This window comes from Cydia fagiglandana, chromosome 2 (assembly GCF_963556715.1).
Source record: "Cydia fagiglandana chromosome 2, ilCydFagi1.1, whole genome shotgun sequence".
Taxonomy (NCBI): Eukaryota; Metazoa; Arthropoda; class Insecta; order Lepidoptera; family Tortricidae; genus Cydia; species Cydia fagiglandana.
The window spans coordinates 18,048,014-18,066,444 of record NC_085933.1 but is presented as its reverse complement, the minus strand read 5'-3'; the positions used below and the strand labels follow the sequence as shown (position 1 = coordinate 18,066,444).

General features: G+C 39.3%; 2 protein-coding genes across 14 annotated transcripts in view; one reads left to right on the top strand and one right to left on the bottom strand.

Moving 5' to 3' along the window:
- Positions 1-6,658, top strand: part of LOC134677630 (dorsal-ventral patterning tolloid-like protein 1) — a 135,625-nt gene extending 128,967 nt beyond the window's left edge. For 3 of the 4 annotated variants that reach the window (XM_063536098.1, XM_063536092.1, XM_063536112.1), the window contains one exon: positions 6,392-6,658. In XM_063536098.1, the coding sequence (XP_063392168.1) occupies positions 6,392-6,594 (203 nt within the window). In that variant the 3' untranslated portion in view covers positions 6,595-6,658. Of the gene's footprint in view, positions 1-1,835; positions 1,934-6,391 lie in introns of all 4 variants that reach the window. The other variant, XM_063536104.1, reaches the window with a different exon arrangement.
- A 995-nt stretch (positions 6,659-7,653) lies between these two features.
- The window catches only part of LOC134677658 (heterogeneous nuclear ribonucleoprotein R-like), a 48,085-nt gene continuing 37,307 nt past the window's right edge, over positions 7,654-18,431 (bottom strand). For 4 of the 10 annotated variants that reach the window (XM_063536129.1, XM_063536136.1, XM_063536122.1 and 1 more), the window contains 4 exons: positions 16,854-16,996; positions 15,983-16,042; positions 12,482-12,632; positions 7,654-8,662 (listed from right to left, as the gene is read on the bottom strand). In XM_063536129.1, the coding sequence (XP_063392199.1) occupies positions 8,526-8,662; positions 12,482-12,632; positions 15,983-16,042; positions 16,854-16,996 (491 nt within the window). In that variant the 3' untranslated portion in view covers positions 7,654-8,525. Of the gene's footprint in view, positions 8,663-11,439; positions 11,486-12,481; positions 12,633-15,982; positions 16,087-16,853; positions 16,997-18,431 lie in introns of those variants that run through there. The other 6 variants (XM_063536161.1, XM_063536165.1, XM_063536155.1 and 3 more) reach the window with 5 other exon arrangements.

Genomic DNA, 18,431 nt, shown 5'->3' with positions numbered 1-18,431 from the left:
TGTAGTAATATAAAACTGCAAATGTATAAAATTTTGCAAAACCAAAATCCTTAAATTTCTCAATACTTAGTCACATGTACCTACGTTCCATTGAAACCTTGTCAAAAGTAGGTACCTACTTAAAAATGGCAAAAGGGATTCGGTTTCATTAGTACCTAGGGACTAATCACAGCCACCACCTACTACTAGCCACAGCTAGTTAGGAATACCTACCGGATCAATGGCGTAAGTCGTAACTATAAGAAGCATTCCAGGTCGCTACCTCTGCACAAGTCGAACAGGTTTCTTTCAGGTGGGGACATCTAATACATTTGTGCCAAACTATATACCAATTAAACTTTAATATGATGTTAAGGATTATGTACTTAAGCATTTAGATATTTTATTTGTACACCTAATGGTATAACCCGCTTCGTTAAAGCTATACATGATATGCTATTGGGACACAATAGTTTTCTATGGGCCTTACAATCAAACATATCGGAAAATGAGGACATTAATATTATCCGAACATTAATGGCCTCATTACCTATACTGAAATTCATATCCAAGAAACATGGACACAAATGATGTAATAATATAATATACCTACCCACCAACTTAAGTATGTTATTAATTAGATACCTTATAGGTACCTATTAAAACTATGTTTCTAGGATAAGTCGGTAGATAGTATTTACCTACTTATGTAAGAAAGTGTTATTTAGAGTATTGTTTATATTTAATTATACAATAGGTACGTATAAACATTTAATAATTTAACAGATTTTATAAAATGTTAATAGTAAAGTTTAATTGTTAACTAAGAATTGGCACCGCACTTTGCATACCCACTTATGTATGAATTGTATCTACACTGTTGCATTTGTCGTCGCATTCTAGGGAAATTATAAAATTATCTATCTATTTATATTATAACGATTAATGTAGCTTGTTGAATCTTACGTGGAGTGAGCAGGGCCGCGCGCCAGCGCTCTCCGCTGCTGCTTACTCTTGCTTTCTTCTCTATCATTATAAGATGTTGATGTATCTCAACACTGTAGTAGTATTGATAATTAATTATTTCTAAAGAATCATAAATAATGTTATGTTCACTGTATCTACTTATCTTCTCAGTATCGGTGGTTCAATGCAATCTTTGTCTCCGGGTGTTGTGACCGCTGTTGCGTAGCGTAGAGTACGGTAGGTGTAGTTGGCCTTAGGCGACGTTTCAGAAATACCGATAGAATATATATTGTTGATGGACTAGCAGAATATATTGACTATGTTGCAAGATTACGGATTTTTATTTACGAACTAAGTACGCTCCCTTTCATAGGATATTTTAATCGCATCTAAATGTTTTAACATGAACACGTTATATATTTCATAATTAAGCCAACCTAAATTTTCTATGTTACCTTTTTCTAGAATACTGTGATGACTCAGGAGAGTTCCGATCTCGCGCGTGACGCTGTCCTAGTCTAAATTTCTATTTCATTGTACTTTTGAGTCGATCATTAGAGCCAATATGTTTTAGTACAATTTATTCGGAGTCGTTACCGTTTTTTATTGAAATGGGACAAAGCTTGCATTGAGTCATCGCACTATGGGGCCCGGGGCCCGCGCCGCTACTCGCCGGCAGAGTCGCTCCATCCGAGCGCCTTCTGACGCGGGTGCGCTGTCACGAGTCGCTCCCATCCGCTGCCGCTCCACTCGATCGCATGCCCGACCGAAAAAGCGCTCCTTTCCGGCGAAAGCCTTGAGTAAGACCGGGCACCGGACACCGGGCATGCGTCCGAGCGGGCTCTCGACGGCGCGGTCCCGGGCTGAGCGCTGACGCGGCGTGTGCGCAGGCGGTGCGGCGGCGGCCGGGCTGGCCGCGCCGCGCGGCGCGCTTGTGGCCGCGCTCTCGCTTGTGCTCGCCGCCCCGCACTGACCGGGCGCTGCACACGTGAGTCTCTACACACCACTCGTCCTTCCCGCCCGCCCCAAGCACGCCCCGGCCGATCCTCGCTCCGCTTTTCATCTTTGAGAGCTTTTGTGCCCTTCGATTTGTTGTGTACGTTCATTTTTAAAATGGACTTTATTGTTTCATTATTTTCATTACTGTCAAAATTTCTTAGTCTAACACGTCAGTTTTTGACTAATATGGTGCCTTGTGAAATACACCGTGCAAGCAGGGTTTCTTTAATTCAAGGTGTTATTATTTGAGTCATAAACATCGCTTGCTATTTCTTACTGTACACCGCTTAACACATTCACTGCCAACGTTTTGGTAGCGCTATGCTGCTGGTAGCCGACCCCAGCGTTTGTAGAGAACGCGCTGAGCGGCGGCGCGATTCGGGAAATGAATTAGAGATTCACTAGATATGAAATAGTAAAGATATGTGACGTCCCACGGGTAAAGGTACCTTATGGCGGTTAGCGCTTACGCTATTATTAACGCCGCTGTGCCATTGTATTATTGCGGCGCTATGCGAGATATTATCTTTACTATATCATATCTAGTGAATCTCTTATTCATTTCCCGAATCCTTCGAGCAACACCGTGTTGGAAGCCGGTGTTGCTCGAAGCCCGAATCGCACCGTAGGTTTCCGGCACTCAATGTGTTAAAAGTTTTCGACGCTAACTGATGTCCATATAAAAATGTAACGTACCTACCTTCTGTGCCATTGCCACATATGTTCATTGCTGTAACACATTCATTTTCGACATTTTGTCTGTCATTCATGCATTTTATATGTTCGTAGGTTCCTAACATTGTAACGCAAAAAGAATTGTCAGTATACCATAATATTCTTAAATTATTTGTAACTTATTATATAGTAGGTATGTATATATTGAATGTGCAATAAGTAGGTACTTTTAGGTACATACTCGTACATTTAGGTAACTCCATTTGTGATGTCAAATTCAGCAGTATTTTCTGTTAATTTGTATGAGTCCTATAATTTGCGATTTATAAAAGTTTCATTGACTGTTGACATTGTGCTTCGAATCTGTATCGATTCTTATATTATGCGGTAACTCTGACTGTTAATTGTTAAAGTTTGGCAATTCAGATACCGCGAAACATGACTCCGTACATATCACCATCTTTTTACAGCTGTAAAACTCGGGGACACATTTTTCCTACATTTTACATGTAGGTACATCAATGATTCTTGGGTTTCTGTATACCTAAACTATAATATAATAATTGTTACCTACTAGTATCTTTTATAGGTACTAAGAACTTTCTGTAAGGCGTTTCCGCAATATCGGGACGTGCGCCGTAAAAAAGTCGTGTCCTCTGAATACATTTGCTTTACCGATATTCATTAAAGACAATATACCGGGTGTGGCCTGTAACATGATCAAATAATTAAACTGTATGCTGTACTCCTCATACTGACCAACATTTGTTCAGCGACTTTTAAAAATAACTTGTGTTTTGATTTTTATTACACTTTAAAGTTTATTCTAAGACGCAATGTATTGCGAATTTTGTTATGTTTAAGGCGCGACAAGCAACGTCAATCACAATGATATGGCGTGGCATTGGCGTCCATTGAAGATAATATTTATTTTGTATGAAAAATAGGGAGTTTTAGACTCATAATTTTCATCTTCATAATTTTTAAAAGTTGTTGAACAAAAGTGTCACCGATTGAGGAGTACAATCTATGTTTTAATTATTTGCTCGTGTTACAGGCCACACCCGGTATTCACTATGATATTCATAATTAGGAAGAGTAAACGTGAACGGACAGCAGTTTGAAAGTAGTTCGTCGAGTGCAATGGTTAAGTCACTCAGTAACTTGGTGGCCTAAGTACGATACGAGATTTGGAAAGCTAATTTCTACGAGTCAACCGAAATAATAAATCAAACTAGGTATCTAGTTCTGCCGAAACGAAGTGCATGGGTATCGGTTTATCGTTCGTTGATGTCTTTTGTTCTATGGTTTGGGTTTGTCCTTGTATCCGCGTCGATACGTGACTAATCTCATAAGTTCACTAAAGTTGTTTATATATATACTGTAGTGATGTAGGTACTGGTAGTTAGCAAATAACGTGGTGTGTCGCTTTGTGCCGCGTCATGTGTATGTCATTTACCTGCGGTACCATCGCTTTCCCAATTTCACAATATGCTTTCACTCTAAAACTTATAGATAAAATATTTCTGTTGCATGTTGTAATAAGCTGTCTTAAATCACGCTAAAAACAATCTAAACAATTTATATATAAACCAACCTCTAATTTGAAGCCTTACAATATTTCAGTATTTCTAGTAAGTACCTGTTTAAGTTTATTCAAACAATTTTTTTATCAAATAACCATCCTGAAATGTCGTATAGCTTCTAAAAAAATGCAATCCTTGGTTTTATCGCTCGTGTAAGCTTATTTTGTTGTTTCGTTTGTATACCCGAAACTTCTGTGATTCAGGAAAGTTATTTTTCAGGAAAGAAAAATAATAGATTCGTATTTTATTCCGGTTACAACAAAAAAAGTACTTACACGACGTGATCTAATTTAAATTGACAATCCCCTTTTCTGTTAATCACGGTAAAATAATACTATCGTACCTATTTATATTTTAAGTTGACTCAATATTGACGTCATTGATCAATATTGAACGCGATGAAGATGGTTACAAACGCATCCAACTATACGGATATTAATCTCACGACCGAATACTGTGAACCCAATGAAAGTGTTCTCAAGGATTATATTATCTAAAGTGGCATTTACTTTACGTCAACTGTTTGAACCTTTATGTATGTAACCGTTCAGACTGCGGTATTCGAACTTCAAGATATTCACAAGAGACGATACGTACTAGATCCATTCTAGATACGTTATAGTTTAGATATCAACTAGTTCTCTTTTGCAGCGCAATTCGGGCAACAAATGTCACTTTTACGTTAGATAGAGTAAGATATCTATTAGATGTGGATTGGATCTCTAAGGGCCGTTGCACCAACCACATGTGACAGACTGATCAACGTCAGCCGGCGCGCCCCGGCGCTTTACTATGAAACTTTCCATACAATATATAAATTTAGCGAATTCTGTAACGATACGAACAGTTTGGTGCAACCGACCCTAAGTCATATCCTATGGAAATCGATACTCTTGAAGAGTATCTCCAGAATCGCGCAGGTTAGATCTTAAACATATCGTTATCGTATCTTGGTGATGTCTAAAAGATATCTAATAGATGTCTATTTCAAAATCCGAATCGGGCCCAGACTGTCTGGTCTCATCGGAAGTTCGGTAGTGGCGGTCGCCAGCATATCGAATAGACCGCGTCTCTTCAGTACATATACTTACACCGTCTCAGTAGTCAGTATTGTTGTAAAATTAAAATTAGGTATAATTATTTGTGTAGCGCAGGTGTAGGAGAGAGGTATGCACTCTGCCTTACATGGTGTGCAGCCTGCTTAGACCTACCTCAGGCGGACCATACGTGTACCTTTACCTTCTTATTTTTTACGATATAGTACTTAATAGTACGTCAAGTCAGTGAACTGAATACCGGGAACGGTTAAAGGAAAATTAGACCAATTCGACCGTAGGATACGTTGACATCAAAATGATATTTAAATGATGTCATTTAGTTATCACTATCAGCACCGAGCATTTCGCTCGTACTTGTCTGAACAGGTAATGGCGCGAGCAAGACGCACGGGCGCATGAGAACCAAATTAAAATTACATCATGATGTAATTATAATAAATATTTAGGAGTCAAAACTTAAATTTTAATTGGCCTCAAGGTTGTCGGACTCATGGGGAGCTCATACCATTTAGGTATTTTTTGCCCGTCCTTTGTTATATTATATGGGTAAAGTCTTTTCGTTGTCTTGCCGCCCGATTAGAACTTTAAGATACGTCAATTACTTAATAGATCTAGAAACGGATTAGATGTGATGTGTGGCGTTTTTGTTTGAAGAAACCTCACATTTGACAGTGCCATGCATCTAATCCATATCGTTTCTAAATCTATTAATTGACGTATCTTAACGTTCGAATCGGGCCGTTGTTTTTGTCCCCAAAAAATGTGACGGTGTGGAGCATTTTTTGTTTGGGGTGGAATTTAGCTTTTATTTTTTTGTTTCAAGAGAATTATAATAAAATCTACAGCTGGAAAGAACTTTTTTTTATGTATTTGATAAAAGGCAAAAATAGAAGCGTGACGTGTGACAGAGTGGTCATAAACAAAACAACGAAAATAATGTTGACCCATATACCTAATGCGAGCTGGTAAAGAGTGACTTCGCACTCCCTCTTACACCGTATCTTGTAGGTAGTTTAAAATAACAAGGGACGTAGAGTCAATGCCACTTGTGAGAGCATTTGATTTGGTGCAGTAGTGTACCAGTGATCGTAGGGTATGTGGCAATATAGTTTGGACGGCTATCGCTAGGCGGCGGCGGCGAGGCGCCGGTGGAGGGCTTCGCGTGGTGGTGGGCTCTGTTAGCGGGCGGGGCGCTGGCCGCGGCCGGCGCGGCGGCGTGGTGCCGGCGGCGCCGCCCGCGCCGCCCGCCGCCGCCGCCGCGCCCGCCACCGCGGCCGAGGGCGCCGCAAGCCTGCGCCGCGCGCCTAGCTGCGCCTCGCGACACGGTATGACGAAGCGCCGGCGCGAGACGCCGAACACTTACGCACCGATAGATGAATACACGATTTTAAAATATTTCTAGTTTTATTTGGAGATCACCTTTTTAAATTCATACAACTAATTTCAACAACAGACCTGGGCAGGCCGCGTAGCCAAAATGCGGAAAATGCCAAACGCTTACGCTCCGTAGCGATCGAAACGCAATTGTCACTGTCGCACTAATATGGAAGAGTGATAGAGAGACACAAAGCGTTTCGTTGTTGAAGCGATAGCGATTGTAACCTTGGCTAGGCCGGCTGGGCTATATTTATTGGGCGTGAGAGCAATACTGTAGTGGTAGTTTGGTGGGCAACCAACGTGTTAAGAGGAAAGGGGACGACCGGTTCTCCATACAAACGTGGTCCGTTTCTGGATCATTATATTATAGAAAATATTCCCGAGAGGAAAATGGGGCTAGGTTTGTATGAAGAAGCGGTCGTCCACTGTAGTCTTAACCGCTCGTATGCGGCCTGTCAAATATAATCATTGAAAAAGTGACCTTGACATTTAAAACAATAGATTTAAATTCACACGCACGGATCCGTGTCTAAGCATACGAGGGGTTAAAACCTTTTCGACGCCGTGTGTAACACAAAAGCTGTCATTCGGACGCCACGTCACCGAAGTGTCAAAACTGACATTGAACTTTATGCAAATGCACATAGGTCTAATGTTGCTCTGTGGTCTGTGACCGATTAAACCGTCTTTGGCGTTGGACCTGCGGTGCGAATATATCGGTCATTGGCGTCCAAAAGGTTAATAAAATAGACCAAGAAGTTTGCAACGATTTTGATTGTATACGCAGTACAAGTGTTATTTTATACGTCATAACTCATAATTTCATAGAAGTTTGACGTTTAAAATAACACTTGCATTGCAATGCGTGTGATCAAAATCGCTGCAGACTTGTCTTGGTCTAACTCTAGATGCACAGTAATCGATCAGATCAATCAGTAATCGACGCCGATCGAATACTGGCCTAAAGGGTAGTAGCTAAAGGAAAAAAAAGTAGTTATTTAATAAGGCAAACACAGTTTTGCAAATTTATTCCACATATTAAACTGATACAAGATTGATATAAGTCAGAGTTCTAACAGTACGGATATGCTATGTGGTAGAAATATAAATTAGTACAGCAATAAAGATTACAGAATCCTGAACTTTTACAATACTACTTCCTCACACTAATATATTTAAGGGACATATGTAAAATAAAGCAAAAAACTAAAGCAGGAACACAGTTGGGAAATGTTATCGATTGAAGGGGTTTTACTATTTTAGCCGTAGTTGCTAGTGTCGTCTCTTTCCAGTTCATTCCAATAGTTCATTCGCAAGTATCCTAAGTTGTAAGTATGTCAAAAAACAACAGTCAAACTCCTTATAATATAATAATTACTGCTAAAATACACATCACATCGCAAAATGCGTTCGCAGAAATAAAATATATTGAATAACATGTATTAAAAAAAACAGACAGTCGTCGGGTCGAGACCCAGGCGCGGCCGCAAACAGGCAACCGCGGCCGCGCCGCTTACAATATAGTATATATTAAACATATACGGCTACTATGATACTTGAAAACGTAAGCATAACGGGAAACTTATATTCGAAACATTTCATAACGTCCTACTTTAAGATTTTTTACGGAATCGTCGCGATACAAAATTGAAAACTTGAAATCAAATAAAAAAAACACATATATAAAGAAAAAAGTAGATCGATCCCGCCGTCACGGAGGGGTAGGATCGGCGTAAACGTAACGTAACCATGAACCGTGCTAGCGGTGGCGAACGAGGGCTCCCCTGCGCAGCTTGTAGTGTCTCCAGGACAGGGGCTCGCGCGCCGTGCGGCGGCGGGAGGCGACGTGACGCGGCGACGCGACGCGGCGGCGACGGCCGGTCGTCTAGCTCAGCTCGGCGGGCGGCAGCGGCTGCTGCGCCAGCGGCGCGCCCCAGCCGCACGCCGCCGCCGCCGCTGCGCCCAGCCGGCGTTTCGTCTCCCCCCCTTGGTTCTGGTGACCCCCGTCCAATTTACGTTTACCTGATGCCAACGTAACAATTTAATTACAAAGTTGATCATAACATGTATCTGAAATGACTGAACGTGGCACTGAAACACCTGGCAGAGGTTCCCGAACCAGTATAAAGTCAATGTTTATATTAAAACGCATTTACGTTACGCGTAATGTTAGTACGCATATTTAAATTAATACCTACTCCAATTTCTTATTTGCATAATATTAATTGACATGTACGTATTAAGTAAGCATAACGTCAATTTTAATAATATTTAATTAAAATATACGAGTTAATAACGAACGGTGTATTCCTAAGTGCCCGGCCCAAGTGACCGCCGCTGGGGCAAATGGGAAAGATTTATATGAAAACACCTATTCCCATCTCCGCCCAGCGGAGCCAAATGAGAATACACCTTAAATACGCGTAAAAATTAAATTAATCACAATCTTAGAGGTGCCATGATATCACCGACTGCCAAAAAGCTATTTTACGAAAGTCAACTCCTAAAACGGGGTAACTAATTTGCAGAGGAAACATGTCAGTCATTTTTAATTTAATTTACAACAAATGACATCATCAGCGTCTTCGTGACACTAAAGTGAAGTAAAATGATCTAGATTTTTATTTATTCACATTATTATGCCGATTTAATGCTAGGTCAATTAAGGGATACCAGTATAAACATTTAATTATTTATACATACAGGAAAAGGGAAACAAGGTAGAGGTACTGGGTACATGGCAATTATTCATGCAAGGGTCTTCCACAAACTTATTGGACTCAAGTCGGTCATTCAAATAATGCTAAAGACAAGATGAAGAAATTCAGTGACATTAATGCCGAGTTTTATGTTATATCAGGAAGTAGATCTATATTAAAGGATCAAAAAATTTGTGACAATGACAATAATGGACTCATCACTCGATTATATTTTTTTTTAGTTTGTGGTAGCCCTTTGGATACTTGCATCAAAAAACTGATTTAGGTACTGTTTCATAATGCCAACCATAAATGACTGAAACGCCAGGAACGCTAAGATCGTTGATTTTTGGTATCTTTATTTTCTATTCCATTCGTTTGTTCATTGTTCTTATGCATTCATCACAGCTCCTATATTTTGTTTTGTTACATATTCCTCAAGAACACAGCCGTTTTGATCAAGCTTTATGTTTGACTTGTTCGGTTTTCGCCTCATTCACTATGGCTCCTCTACACGATGGGCCAACGCCGGCCACTCCAAGGGAGGCATTTATGCGTTAGAGGGAGCAAGTGATATTGCTATCTCATTCTACCGCATGGCTGCGTCCCTTGGAGTGGCCGGACGTTGGCCCATCGTGTAGAGGAGCCACTATATTAATTTATCAATGTCTCCTTTTGTGATAACATTCGTCTGCATCATTTCTCGTCTCATTCCTGGCACATTTACCTTCTCTATGTGGTAATAACGTAACTATAAATACTGAAGTAGGTCATACAGAATGCTTCTATAGTCTCAAAAACTGTTTCCAATTTGTCCTCGGACACTTTGTATGAACATTTGGGCATTTATTTTATTTAGATTTACGTTAACGGACGCGTATATGTGTACATGTAGTTTTTTTACTTGACTCATTTGGCTACCTGAGGTTATCTGAATCTAGTGATTGATATGCGATTTTTATTATTTCTTTTTATCACTGAGCACACAACTGCGATTTTAGTTTAGAGCGTCGCGTCACTGTTGAAAAACGTCCTTCTCGATTATCATTCATGATTCATTAAATTAATATGAAACCCCTGTGATAGATTCAAAAACCGCAAATTACGGCCAGCATAAACAAACTAATTTGTTAGAAAAAAAATATCTGTGAAAATATTACTATAATATTGCGTAATAATAACTACATAGGTAATCGATATAATAGCATCCAAATTACGAACATAGGTATCTGAAAAACAAAGGAATTGTATTGGACCTCATTTCTATTATCAGTCGTGTGGACGTTTTTGATGAGAGTGTCAAATTCCGCAATGGCGGTCGCAACATGCGGTTCCTGAACACATCATACGGAGCGTGCCCCGTGCATGAACTATAGGGGGCAGCATAGGAGCCGTTATTTGGCGCGAGGCGTAAATGTGACGTTTATGCTTCCTATGTAGCCCATGATATGTTGGCAGATAGAACGAGTAGGCATTTAAAACACTCGTGTGATCTTTTTATGATAAACACCATAAATTTTCTGGGACTAAAATTACATAAACGCTCGATACCTGTACAATTTGCAAACTGCCACCATTCCTAAAATGCATTTCAGACCCATATATATATTGTAACTCAAAAATATATTTTCAAACAATCTTTCAGTATTACCCACCCATCCCCAGCCACATGAGCCGTGGCAAAATGCCGGGATAACGCGAGGAAGAAGAAGAATCTTTATTACCCACGTATACCTAGAACTGAGCGAGAAATGCAAGATTTGAACAGCAAATATGGCTAACCAAGATATAGGTAGTACCATTTAATACTTGTGAGGAAATTTTCACTTATTAATTTCGGTAATAATGGCGTTATTCATAAACGCATTATAAGGCCAAATTAGCTACGAATAGTTTGTCTTTATCTGTCATTTTGACTTATGTATTTGTAAGAAAGGGGTAAGGCATAATTTAACTAATTCAGGCACGTAAAATTCTATGAATAAGGGGTAATTCTGTGCCTAATATAGATGCTGTGACGAATACAGCTTACTAGAAACAGTAAGGCATCCAGTTTCCTTATGCAAGCACTGGGAAGAGGAAACAGGAAGGGATAGTTACCAAGGTATAAGCTACGATCCGGATTACACGCAAACCATCAAACATGCTGAAATAAAACGGACATATTTAGGGTATGGAAGTTTAGGCTTTGCTGGCTGACCGAGAGAGGAGTCCAATGTTGCCAGGTTCAATTTAGAATTTTGTCTTTCTAATATAAAATTTGGGACCCCTCAGAAAAAGTAACACAAGGTTTGTATTTCAAACGTTGGTGGAGGGGTAAACCTACAGATTTTAAAATCTGAAAACACTTAAATCGTAAGTTAAATTAATTTAAATTTAAATGAATCTGCCCTTGTGTTCATTTTTATGGCTTACCTGGGAACTTATAGATACCAGTATCACAAATTGGGTATCGTCTTGGGTCGTCCCATTCGTTTTTCGTCAAGTCATATTAGTCCTATCCTGCTTTAGTCACTCATTCTACATTGAAAGCCACCGACGATTGCGATGAATGTAGAATGGGTGACGAAAGCAGAATAGGACTAATTTAAGAACTTGACGAAAAACGAATGGGACGACCCAAGACGATACCACAAATTGTTATCCCTTCAAGTGGCAGTCATAGTTATTGAAATTTCAACTGTTACTCAAGTTTGTTAGAAAGCTAGCTGTAACTGTGCCCTTGGTATCATAAAATAAAGAGTGAATTACTTTTTGATGGTTAAATTTCTTAGACAGCATTGACGTGTAGATATTGTATAAAAGGCATCTCAGTACTCTACATTTAGGGCTCATTTACTACCCTTATAATAGGTAGGTACTTACTCCAAAATTGCTAGGAAGCCAATTTTTGATATGATGATTATGATATTCCATCTAGCTTGATTGAAAACAGTGTCAAACCAAAATTTGAGTTTCTAGCATAATAATAGAATTAGTAAGCGACACTCGGGTAAATGTGCAAGGCGCTGTTTTAATGTAAGCGTCTTACTGCCACAATAGTCATGATTGGTTTGCCTCCTACATCGTCGTGCACCAAGTGCAAGAAGAACGTTTGGGTTGCAAGTAGTTTCATGTAGTTAGTGATGATGATTTGACTAACCTGGTAAACTTGGCTTGGCGCGCGGGTTGCCACGGGTGGCGCTGGGCGTGTGCCGGCCACGCGCGCCGCGCCGGGCACCACCACGGGGCCCAGCCGCGCCCGCCGGCCCGCGCCGCGCCCATCGCCCGCCCGTCCCACATGACCCAGCCCCCTGCGCACACACACCGCTCTTCAGACCACTCTACCACGACTGTTGACCGTATGTACGATCAGAGGACCGTAATAAGCATATATCTCTCTAACGATAGTCTGATCCCTACTCAATTTGAAGATGGTAAATCAGACTTTCGTCAGAAATAAGACGGGTTACTTACAGCTTGAATTTTAATACTGCATGTATAAAAATAAAGATCTAAGTTTGCACAATTGAGTCATATAGAAGCAAAGTTAGCAAATAGTGAATATTTTACTATGGATTTTACTAACTGTATTATATATGACTCAATTCTTAGATTCTAATCTTCACCGAACAACACTTCAATTCCACAGAAGTAACTAGTATTTTTTATATACAGGGTGATTCATGAGACGTGAGCAGGACTAATCCTGCACACTCAGTAACTGATAATTGATCGATCACCGTCGTATTTAGGTGAAACAACCACACTTTTTCCTATTTTTTAACTTTTTGGTGAGGGCAAATTCAATTCTGTACAATCATGGTCACCCTACAAGACCTAATTAATAAACATAAAACCTCTTTAACCGTAATGACAGCATTTTGATTACGAAGAAAATAAACTGTCAACTTGAGTGAGATACGAGTTTTCAAAAGTAACCAGACCGTGATGACAGTGATGACATTTAATTAGACACAGAATATCGGTAGTTTAGTATTCTAAATTTAGGGTGACCATGCATGTCGTAAATAAATTAATAACTTTTTTTTTCAACACGACTAGAAAATTAACGTTAACCCCACTAATACTGATACGAAACAGTTGCTTATAATTTACGAAATGCGCAGTGTAAGTCCTGCTCACGTCTCCTGAATCACCCTTATAAAACTGTACTTTACGGATAGAGAGTGGAATTGAAAGTTATTCAGTAAGTTTAACGCTACAACAATCATCTACAGGCCGTTAAACTTACGTTCGGTTGCCAAATATATAGAAACCATACCTCTTGAATAATAAAAAATATTCAATAAATATTTACTAACAAGAAGCCTGGTTATCTATGCATACTAATGGCAGCCACGCTTAACACAAGCGCCTGCCAGGTGTACGCATATTGAACTAGCAATTGCGCACAACAATGTTACGATTAACAAGTAGTTAAGGGTACATCGTGGAGAATTAACTTACTTTCTTCGTGCAAAATTTAAGTAGTAAATATGGACTTATCTGAAAATATATTTTTAGAGAACAGTTTTATACATGGTGTAACATGAGGAAACCGAATAATTTTAACTACGCATTTCTGAGGTCAAAAGAAGTAAAAAATGTAATATGAGTTTAGGTCAATTTCGTCAAAAAAAAAATTTTTTTTTGTTTTGTTTTTTCAATTTTTTGAATGTATTTGTACATAAAAAATAAATGTTATTGGTAAACTTGTCACTTAAAATTGATTTATACAATATTTTTTCGTAAAAACTACTTTTTGCAAAGTGTTACTTGTCACTTTCATCTATCATTAAGGATATTTAAACTACGTCCCATAGCAGCAACATCACCATCAAAAAGGCCTTTCACGCTATTTAACAATAAAAACTTGTTTTTTCTTTAATTAATACTATCTCTGAAACTAGGCGAATTTCAAAAAAGTTTATAGGACATTTTTGTCTCCAAATATGATCAGGAATACGCTGTTAAAATTATTCGGTTTCCTTATGTTACACCGTGTATATATACTATATACTAATAACTCAGTATCACTCCACTTGTACCTATACTACTGATTGCTAGAACTGAAGACCTCTAAAAAATTTAGTTTATTGTGGGCATAAAGCGTCCGCCAAAGCATAGGTGGTAGATGCTTAGCGTTGCGATAAACGCTGTAATATCACAGAGGTATTCAATATCACTTAACTTACCAATTATACAGACATGCAATTAAGGATACTAATTGCCTCAAAAATACCAACGAAGCAACTTGTAATACATGATGTATTACTCTAATTTGCCAGCATTTTTAAGACTTGAGACTATCGATATCATATATAGGATAGGCGAGTCGACCGACCAATACCTATGTACATAAACATGTGTACCTATGCATTTCTTGACTATTCTGATTTATCTCTTAAGGAAATTAGGGGCGAGGACAAATGAGAATAGATAGAATTGACATTGACAACAGTCGTAAATACCATACTCGTACCTAATCTAAAAGTATACCTTAATTTCTAAATCTATTAACAACTATTTATAACACAAAGTCTTGGCGAAAACAGACCACATAGCTATATTGACATGCTAAATAAACAATAATGTCAGTAATAAGAGAAGCAATAACAGACGTCCAGAATATTGTAAGACACTAGATTTTACCATAATACCATAATACCCAAATCAATAATATTAAGAGGGGGCCAACACAAAATTAGTTCAAATATGGAATATTTACACGGTTTAATCAAGTGGGAATGCCATAAAAATATCACACGGAAACGACTATATTTGCGAGGGCAGAATGTTAAAGTTGGCTCGATAGAAAAATACGAAAACCTATTTTTTTTTTGTTCAATTGTAAGTCGTTACCCTGCATACCATAGCAGTATAATTTTAGTATAGAATAGCTAGTGAATATAGCTGAGGGATCTGACAAACAAAATTTTAAACAGATGGTTATTTTCAGATTAATTGAGATAAACCCCACGCAGTGACCAAATTTTCCGTCACAAGTTTCGCGCGGCGCAACATAGGTATCTATATTTAATGTTATACCTATTATTGTTTCATTCTAATTTCCTGACATTACGCCCCCTCTTAAGTTCATATACAGTCAGCAGCAATAGTTGCTAAGCGGGCGAGGTGTTCGAAATTATCTTGACCCGACTTTATTAAGAGAATAAGAGCGTGTCAAGGTAATTTTGAACACCTTGCCCGCTTAGCAACTTCTACTGCTGACTGTACACATTTAAAGTGCGGCTGTCATTTCCGTAGGACTAAGCGCGCATATTTTATTATACGAGATATTTAGTATACACACATATTAATGGTAACCATAATTAGGTTTATTAATTTAAAATAGCCATGACGTTTAAATGTGCCTGTATTTTGTTTAACCTATTAATCTCGATGATAATGTTCCGTGACAGAAAGCGGCTGATTTACAATGCGGCATAATAAAAAGAAACAATCAGGTACCTACTTAAGCTGTAAATTCCTTTCTTAAAAAAGTACTTAATACCTACACTAGATAATAATGCAAGGACATTCAATAGTGTAAATATACTGATATCAATATGTAAACTACATCAACGACTAGGTACGACTTTTCTAATCGACGAGTCTAAGAAACATCCACTAGTTTTATTTGTGTTGGTCTGTGGGGTACCTGAATGCCTCCGGTCAGATCGTAGTAAAGCGAGTTGGGCCCGAGCCCGAGCTCGTCGTCCTGGCATTTACCAAGCGGATCAGTAAGTCTTCTTAACATATTCTCTACCTCGTTGCAACAACGAGAAATGATTACAATGTTATTCGAGCATTCCAAGCACACATCATTCCTTAACAAAATAAATGGACGCAGTCTGTTTCTCACGTCGGACGTTAATAATAGTATCAACTAGGTAAGTAATTAACGGCAAAAGAGAGACATAAGAGTTTGAAACAATCCGACTGTAGAAACAAATTGCGCATTAGCAGGAGAGTGATGGTAAAGCGACAAGCGTTTAGTGGGTTAGTTATAAAGCAAAGTACTAGGTGGGGAGTGACGAGCGTGGCGTTCGGGAGGCAGGTGCGGGACAGACAGGAGGGAGCGGGCAGATTAGTCGGAGTGGCCGCGGCCATGCAGACCTGGTGGTGAGATCGGCTGACCAGCCACCCCGCGCCCGTGCTACTACTTTTCCCGGCAAACAGTGACAAATCCGAGGCTGCGGTGCCCATCTCGAGTGGATGACGGCTGCATTGTATTCCAAACACAGGTATTAGACTATTTTTCGAATACAATTCCGCAGTCATTCCCTCGAGAGAACAGGCGTTCCGGCCGCCGCAATGCAATCACCACCGTCAGGCCTACACACTACCGTCTTTACCGAGTCACTAACTCCATTCAAGGACGGGTTTAAACAAAAAAATAAAACAAGTAAAAATAATAAGTAGATGAGAAAAATTTTGCAAATCAAAAATCGAAAGGTATAATAAATGAGTACAGCGACTAGTGACTAGTAATAAGAGTGATAACATTAGTGAGTGTGTGTGGGACCCACCGGTTGCGCTCTGTTGGGAGGCTGGCGTAGGGCGGACGGTTGCGGTGGCCCCGCGTAATCAAAATAGAACTCATCGTACCGGTAAAATGGCTCATTGTAGCCACCTCGGTAATCACCGTACCCGTAATAGTCGTAATCATAATCTATAAACACACAACACACGCCTTTTAGAGGCTAAGCTAAACTAACGCTAACTTATAAACTACCGTGTTGTCGGCCGCGAAGCGAGCCTCCACGACACTCGTACCGGGAAAAGATTAACATGCGAGACGGGAGGCACACGGCGCGCCGGCGACCCGCCGCCGACGCGCCCTCTCACACGGGACACGCACCACATGCATCAACTTCTCTATCACAAAACCTTCATCAATCAACCCACAAACAAACTTTACATAGCAATTTTGAATAGCTTATTTGGATCTCCTCTATTCTGCAGATGAACTATCCCACCACCAAAATCTTAACAAAGCGTGTGAAATGAGATGGGAGATCAAAAACCGTTGGTTTTCGTGAGTTATTTTAAACATCCGTATAAAGTTATCTGTAAATGCGTCTCGAAAATTCGAAGCATGCACTGAGATTGTTAATTTTGTTATTACAAGTGGGTAAAATTTAATCACCTTTCCATCTAAATCGTTTTAATCAGCCTAGTTTGCTTTATGCTATTTTTTTTCGAAACCATGCATTGGTAATTCGATTCTATTCTTAGGCGTCAATAATATCTAGCCTAATTAATAGCGCAAGTTAATGAAACATATTTAAGGACGCAACCATACACCTCACTTTATACTGCGTTTTAAAAGTAACACCCATTCCTATGGGATGGCAACACTAATCCTCAAATCTGGTGTCAAGTTGCGGCCAAGTTGTTAGTAGGACAATAGCAGTGTGCGAGTGTGCGCGTGGAGACCACACCGTGTACTTCTCACTAGTAAACTACCCGCCGCCGGTAAAATAGACAAAGATGCAATTTTTTGTAGCAAAATTCAAGGTTAAAGTAGGTAACAAAGGCAAATGTGTTATTGTATACCAAGTGTCTAAATCAAAATAATAGGAATATTAATATATGCTTAATACATACATTTCACCGGCAGCGTAGCAGTCAAACTGTAGGAAATTGTGTTATAGGATAGTTCGCGAGGCCAAAGAAGGAGCCAGTCCTTCCCTCGTTTGCCTCATCTCTTGCTAGGGCTGAGGGTGCTACACGCTAGACAGACTAGCATTAGACCATAAAACCAGATTATAGCGATATATTAGGTAAGTACGTTACAAGAAGCTGCATGGGTCACTTTCAGTCAGCCTCGCAATCTTTTCGCTATTTGTAATTTAAGTTACTTACGCCTAATAAGGCCCACTTTTAATTTAATTTTTTATTTCTTTCATTTTTGATATAAACTTGCAATTTTGTCTATGGTACTAACCAAACATGGGCGAGAAATTTAATCTCATTTACACTTATAAAAGTATTAAATTTAAAAATTGAGCAAGCTTTAAAACTGGGCCTTATTAGGTGCAAGTACCTTATTTCTATAGACATTTCGTAACACATTAGCTGCCATGAACGTGACCCGAGTTTAT